The sequence below is a fragment of the Prunus dulcis genome, chromosome 3 (genome assembly GCF_902201215.1).
Source record: "Prunus dulcis chromosome 3, ALMONDv2, whole genome shotgun sequence".
Lineage (NCBI taxonomy): Eukaryota > Viridiplantae > Streptophyta > Magnoliopsida > Rosales > Rosaceae > Prunus > Prunus dulcis.
The window spans coordinates 12,640,372-12,648,044 of NC_047652.1; the positions used below are offsets into that span (position 1 = coordinate 12,640,372).

At 33.4% G+C, this 7,673-nt stretch overlaps 1 protein-coding gene across 1 annotated transcript; it reads left to right on the forward strand.

The window, feature by feature from the left end:
- Positions 1-2,575: 2,575 nt before the first annotated feature.
- Positions 2,576-6,774, forward strand: LOC117621775 (O-acyltransferase WSD1-like). Its single transcript, XM_034352325.1, has 5 exons — positions 2,576-2,767; positions 2,886-3,437; positions 4,727-5,074; positions 5,214-5,351; positions 6,616-6,774. The coding sequence occupies exons 1-5, from the start codon at positions 2,576-2,578 to the stop codon at positions 6,772-6,774; spliced, it is 1,389 nt and encodes a 462-aa protein (XP_034208216.1).
- Positions 6,775-7,673: the final 899 nt, after the last annotated feature.

The following is a 7,673-nucleotide window of genomic DNA, read 5'->3' on the forward strand; positions in this document are numbered from 1 at the left end:
ATCTTAGTCGTCGGGTTTTATTTAGAAATAACGGGATTTTATTGAAACAAAAATAAAGAGATGGGTTGAAGTTGAGGAAAAATGACTTTGAAGGGGTTAAGCTAAATTTACTATAAAAAATAAGGGTGATTTTGAAAAATAGATTTCATTTTTTCTAAAATTGAAAATAAAATTTGTTACCGAACATGTTCTCAGTTTTCAGTTTTCATAAAAGAGAAAATAAAATATGAAAAATGAAAATGAAATGGTTATCAAACAACCCAAATAGCTTCTTTAAACAAAAAAGAAAACAAAAGTCCATTCATTGTATGGTGTATTTGATTTTTGTCAAATTTTCGATGTTGAACTTTATATTCTTTAACATCCAAATCAAGAGACAAATTAACGAAGGTTAGCCAATTGGTCCTAAGCTTTAGCCTTCATAATTCTTATCTCTATAGACGTGAGTGGTGATGCATTCCAAACTTTTCGGTTATATTTGGTGGTTGAATTATGATGTAGAATTGGATATAATGATGTATTTGGCGAGATAAATTATATAGCTAAATAGAATTTAAAGAGTCAAATATTTTGTGACCTAAACCCTTTAAAGAGTCAAATATTTGGTGACCTAAATCCTTTAAAGAGTCAAATATTTGATGACCTAAAAATAACCTGAATTAGATTATATGGACTATGAACCCTTTAAAGAGTCAAATATTTGTTGACCTAAAAATAACCTGAATTAGATTATATGGACTATAAATCCCACCAATAAGTTGGGATTAAATTGGATTAGATTATGTCTAATCCTGCAAATGCTATGTATAATATCATGCATATTTTAGTTAATCCAATCCCTTCTCTGTAAAATAATTGGTTTTTTTATTTATCCAATGGTAGAGATTGGATCATGTATGCAGACCATATAATCTGGTTCTGACCAACTCATACCACTGCCAGATCCAGCTTAAGATTTTCATGGGGATATTCTGCCCATGCTGAATGTTGATATTTTCCCTTGTTATCATATTATTTCATCTTATCGAAAAGGTTTCTTTTTCATAGATAACTGGTCCACGATTACAATTGAATGCTGACATAATAACCCGAACCAACTTCTTTAAATGGTCCAACCCGTACTCTCTGTAAAATAATTGGTTTTTGTTTTGTTTTTTTTCCAATGGCAGAGATTGGATCCATTCAAAAGAGTTAGTTGGGGTATTATGCCAGCATTCAATTGTAATCGTGGCCCGGTTATCTTGAAAAAAAAAAAAAAAAAAACCAATAATTACAACATAAACTTTGCTTTGCAAAACCCTGCTCTAAAAGCAAGGAAGCATTCACTTTCGCTTCACACCAGGACAATAGAGACAACCACTCCTCCTTCGGCCTTTAAAATTTGTTGGCAGCTAATAGATGTGGAGTATAGATTGAAATATGGATAACGACTTTGAGTTACGATTTGAATCATTTTCTTAAGGGAGATTCACTATTATACCCAATATGGGGGCTCAAATTATAAAAATACCCTATATAAAATGGACTTTAGAAACACACCCAAAGCCCATTTACAACATAACAAAAAAACTTTTAACTTCTTATAAATTACAAAACTGCCATCAATTTCTTAAAACAAGCCCAACCCCAAAATCTTATAAAAATACCCAAAGCACTCAATAGGGCATCAAAGTAATTTAATAATCAATATTAAATTCTATAAGGCTAGCTATCATTTTTTGGGTTTTTTTTGGGTTTGTTTATAGAAATTCAATTGTGTAGGGTTTATTTATAATATTAGTGCTAGAAATGGGTATATCACTAAATATCTCTTTTCTTAAAGTGTTGTTTGCTTGCATTCAATTAATTGAGTTTGTTAACAAATTCTTGGCAAATTGCGAATAACAAAATTTGAAAAAATTCCCTTAGAAATTTAGAGAGAGTAGAAGGTTTTAACGAGGTCACTGTATCAAGTCGTTCTTTGTACGTCTTTGGTTCTATGAATGAATTCTCTTTCTCAGAAAAAAACCTAAAAAGTCACTCCCAAACGATATATTATTGAAAACTTGAAAATCACCCCAATCTAGATACTCTACTACTTATAGTTTTTGTGTTCATTTTGTGCTTATGTCTAAATTATGTCTTTTTAGAATTCTATATAATTACCTTTTTCAATATAAATTCTAAGGACACGCTTACCTCCTTTCTACAAATCACAATTTGATACACATATACAAAACTAATTCATCAAAAACACACAAAAAAAACTTAACCCTCAACCCTTGGATGAGTTTTCAGCATAGCATATATGTACCAATAATATCACTAGAAAATCTTTTTTCATTCTTATAAGATACAGCTATTTAAAGAAAAAGAAAGGTGAAAATTAAGTGGTCGTATCTCGAATATTTAATGTTAAGCCATCCCAGTAAATTGGAAGGACAGTGATCATGAATCATAGCAGCTACCAAAAATATTATATTATATTATATTATATTTTATTTTTTTTGGGAAGAAGATAGAATTGGGGAAACTGCTATAAATGCACAACCGATGCGTTATGAAGGAAGTATAATTTCTTGTAAAAGCAAAGAAGATGGAGTTCGGGAACTTGGAAGGACTAGAGCCAGTGAGCCCAAATGGCCAGTACTTCAGCAGTGATGTGATAACTCTTTCGGTTCTTGCTGTTTTGGAATTTGAGATTCCAATTATTGATGCCGAGTCTCAAACAATGTCATTGCTTAAGAACGTCTTCCTCCCCATCAGCCCCCGTTTCTCCTCTATCATGGTTATCTCTCTCTCTCTCTCTCTCTCTCTCTCTCTCTCTCTCACCTAGTGTGATTTTTGTTTCCAAGTTTTATCATAGACGAAGTTGAAAACTTGAGCGATATTTGATTTTGAAACAGGTTGAAAATGATGGAAAGAAAGAGTGGAGAAGGGTCGAAGTGAAGCTTGAAGACCACGTTAACATCCCTATTTTCCCTTCCAACCTGTCGCCTGAATCATATGACGAGTATCTTGAGGACTATTTGTCAAGGTTATCAACAGAAAGATATCCACAAGGCAAACCACTATGGGAAGTTCATATTATCAAGTACCCAACTAGCAATGCAGCTGGTAATGTAATCTTCAAGTTTCACCATGCTCTAGGAGATGGCTACTCTCTCATGGGTGCTCTCATTTCTACCCTACAAAGAGCTGACAACCCTTCTCTCCCCTTAACTTTTCCTTCACGACAGCGGTCAGAATCGAAGAAGAGGGAGAATTTTTTTGTGACTAAGATTTTCTCATTTGCATGCAACACAATTTCAGATATTTGGTGGGGCATTTCGAAGAAAGAAGATGATCTAACACCAATCAAGTCGAGCAACGATGCAATTGAATTTCGGCCAAGTACTATAGCAACTATGACCTTCTCTCTTGATCAACTCAAATCAATCAAGAACAAGTTTGGAGTGGTAAGATGACTCAACTATATTAGGATTTCATTCGAGGACTCTTATATGTGTAATGTCTTTTCTTTTTCATACTTGGCTTCCAGAATCTTTAGTACGTAGTGTTAAAATTGTTTAAACTCGTGGGCAACATATTTATATGAGGTTACATGGGAGGTTATAGAATGACTTTAAAAGGGTTAAACTAAATTTACTATAGAATTTAATTCCAAACCAAAATCAATCGAGAATATTTGAAGCAATCTAAGGATTGCTTTTTTTTGGCCAAAAATCTGCTTCATTTTAAAGTTAAGTAGTTTAAGGTGTTTGGTAAAAATAAAATATCCTGATTATTTTAAAAACAGTGGCTTTTTGAGTGCAGCTTTTAAAAGCAGGCTCTGAGTTGCTTTTCAAAGCTGTTTTCAAAAGAAGTAGAGATAAACCTTTAATAATTTTTTTTTAATTCCCAAAATACCATTATTTATTTTTAAAAAATAACACCACCTCCACTTCCACATCCAACTCCACCACCACATTCACCACCTCCACAACAACCACCACCACCACCACCACCCCAACCTCGTCCACCACCTCCACAACCAACATTGCCACCACACTGCCACCACCACCACCACCTCCACCTCCACAACTGTCATCCCCACCACCAACACTACCACAATCACCAACTCCACCTTCATCACCACCTCTTTCACCACCACCTCCACTCCACCACCACCACTACCACCACATGATTAGCGCATAACACTTTCAACATCATGTATATTTTAGTCATTATTCACAGTTATAACAGTTTTATATTAAAATTTCCCAAACGGTTTTGACACTGTTTTTTGTACTATAACACATTAAAAATATTATTTACCAAACATAGAGCTGCTTTACTTTACAACTAATTCTTTTCAAAGCACAGCAAAAACAACTTTTTTAAAAAATTATAGCAATCCCAAACTGAGCCTAAGACATATCATTTTCATTGCTTTTCACATATTTGTGACAAAGTTATCTCATAATAACATCAGTATATAGGTAGCAGTTGTCACAAAAGCTACCATCTGTTTTGTAGTCAGAAATCTCATGTTATAAAGTTTTATTATATTCTCTATATTTAAATGAAAATTGAAATGGGTCAGATATTGATTTGTTTGTGAACCGTCATAACTTTTTAATATTATATACTACATTGAAATAGATGCATTAATACTGCCTCTTGAAATAAGTCACTAGTATAGAATTTGGAAAGCGGTTCTTCCACATTTATACAATGTAATTAACTTTTTTACTGACTCTATTAGACTCTAAATGATGTTCTCACCGGGATGATCTTCTTCGGAACTCGACTGTACATGCAAGAGATTGACCAAAGTTCAAGCACAGCAGATTGCACAGCAATGGTGTTGCTAAACACAAGGCTCATGGGGGATTATATGCCAATTGAGGAGATGATCAAACCCAACAGCAAGATGCCATGGGGAAATCGTTTTACATTCTTGCAAGTACCCATACCCAATTTAACTGAACTCTCAAATGCGGAGGACTTTATCAGGCACACACACAAAATGATAAAGAGGAAGAGAAACTCTTTAGCTGCTCATTTCACTAGTAGGCTATTGGAGATTGTGAACAAATTTGGAAGCCGTGAGGTTAGTAAAGTGAAGACTACAATATGATTTACGTTACTCCGTCACTTCACGACCCGATTAATTTCAACTAATTCAATCTGCTTCAGAGCTCAAATTCAGATTTGTTTCTTTTAGTGTTAACATATTGTTAGTTTTGCAGGCATCCAGCAGATACATTCATCGCACATTGAAGAACTCGAGCATGGTAATCTCAAATATGATTGGACCCGTGGAGCAGATGTCTCTGGCTAATCATCCAATTAAAGGTTTCTACTTTTTGGTTCCTGGTTTACCTCAGGTATGTCACACATTGTTATAAATCTTATAAATGTTGAAAGATATTGATCAATTACTCCCTAACACTCTTGATACTTCTTCGAAGTACCTAGAAATCTTGACCACATATTCTTTAATAGTAAATTTGGCTTACCCCCTCTAAATTGAATTTTCCTTAACTGTAATTCATCACTTTTGTTCCTATTAATAAAACCCATGATTGGCATAAACAAATGTACCGATTTCATATTAATAATATACTTTTTTATTTTATTTTTATGAACATATCTTTTGGAACTGTACCTATTTTGTGTACCTATAAACTAGTCTCTCCGCATGCGCTTTTGCGCCTACGAGAGGTTTTTTTTAAAATTTTTAAATTTATTTCAGAATTAAAAAATATAATGGGTAGTTGTGTTCCATAAAAATATGATCCATCATATGATTTTTCTTTTAATTTTAATTTTTTTAATATGAAAAAGTGTGAATTTACCATATTATCCACATTTAATTAATAATTTCAATTCTTAATATTTGCATTAACCAAGAGCATTTTCTGTCATTTTGAATGTTTCACCATTTTCTGCATTTTGCTTTATATATATATATATAAATAACATACCCATTTTTTGGTTACCTAAATATTGTACGTATTTTGTGTACCTATAAATAACATACCTATTTTTTTTTTTTTACTTAAATACTGTACCTACTTTTTTTTAAATGAATAATCTACCTATGTTTTTATATAAATAAATACCTTTTTTTTGTGAATAATATACCTTTTTTTTTCATGTTTTTTTCATTCAATAATCTACCTATAATCTACATACTAATTTTGTGTGTGAATAATCTACCTTTAAAAAAAAAAAATATAAATCACGGTCCTTTAAGTTAACTTTGTTAACTGAGTGGAAAATCTGTAGGATTAATCTATTATAAAATAGTTTATGGATTTGTTTTTGTCGAAAGTTTATGGATTTGTGTGTGTGAGTTTAAATGGCATATAGTATAATTTAGTTAATAATACTTGGACATATCTATCTTACATGGCAACATATTTCAACTTAGAGTTTTAGTTAGAGGTTTAATTGTAAGTGGATTTCTGTCTTGGATATAAGAGTCGTAAGGGCTATATTGGCTTCACTCATTCCTTCAACAGAAAAGAAAATGATGTTGAAATTAATGAATTTTCTTCTGTATTTTTCAAGTTCAATTTGCATTTATTAGTTTTTCCCGTTATGGCATTTAGCAACTAGTATAACATGACTACCACGGATTTGCAGGGCTTTGACATAACCATTGTAAATTATATGGGGAATGTGAGACTAGCCTTCAAGATGGAAAAAGGTATCATAGATCCACAAAAGTTAAAGTCATGCATGGAAAATGCCTTGGACATGATAGTCAAAGACTCCAACAAGAATCCGAAGCTCAACAATTAAGAAGCCGTCGAAGTTCCGCCACTATTTAAAATAATAACAAAAGGAGTTTTATTTTGTTGAATTATTATTATTATTATAATATATATATATATATATTGTAAACAGCAATTTTTTTTTAAATATAGAAGTCTTAAATTAATAAGAAATAATTGATGCAATTTCATTCTTCAAATATTTTTTGGTTAGGGGAAGGAAGGTTCTGATATGTTGCAAATCGGTTTTCTTTCAACTCAACTTAAACACCCAACAATACTTGACTTAAACACTCTCTCCCTCGAAAAGAAAACCCAAGGCTTGGAGACTTAGCCGCCACCCCCCCTTTTGGGTGGTGACTTCCTTTTGCTCTCCCCTGCCTCTGTCTCGCCCTTCTCTCCCCTCTCCTTTCCTTGAGTTTTCTTCATCACCTTTTTCTTTTGCTGTGATTTGGGGCTTTTCTTGTATTTTGCAGGGGTGTGTGATTGGGTGTGGGTGGTTTCGTTGTTTCTCCTATTATGGGTCTGTTTTGTCCAGAGATTGCCATTGTGTCTCTGTGGCTTGGGTGGTTTTCCCCTATTTCAGTTGTGTTGTCGGCCATTTGTTTGCTTTGTTCGTTTCTTTTGTAGATTTGAGATTTGATTCATGCTGAAAAACTACTTCAGATCTGTGATTTGCCTCTATCTGTGATTCAGTGACAAACGGAGTGAACAAGCGTGCTGTGTGGTTTACTATAGCCTTTTGTGCTGCTTTCGTTTCAATCCGTTTGTGGTGTTGATCAATAATCTCTTCTAGTTTTTACTTGTAAGAGCCTCTAGCGCTTGATATGCATTTTCTCCTCTTACCACTGGCGGCAATTTCTCGACACCTTCCCTTCACAACCATCTTCAGCGCCTCGACTACACGACGGTCTCCTTTACTTGGAT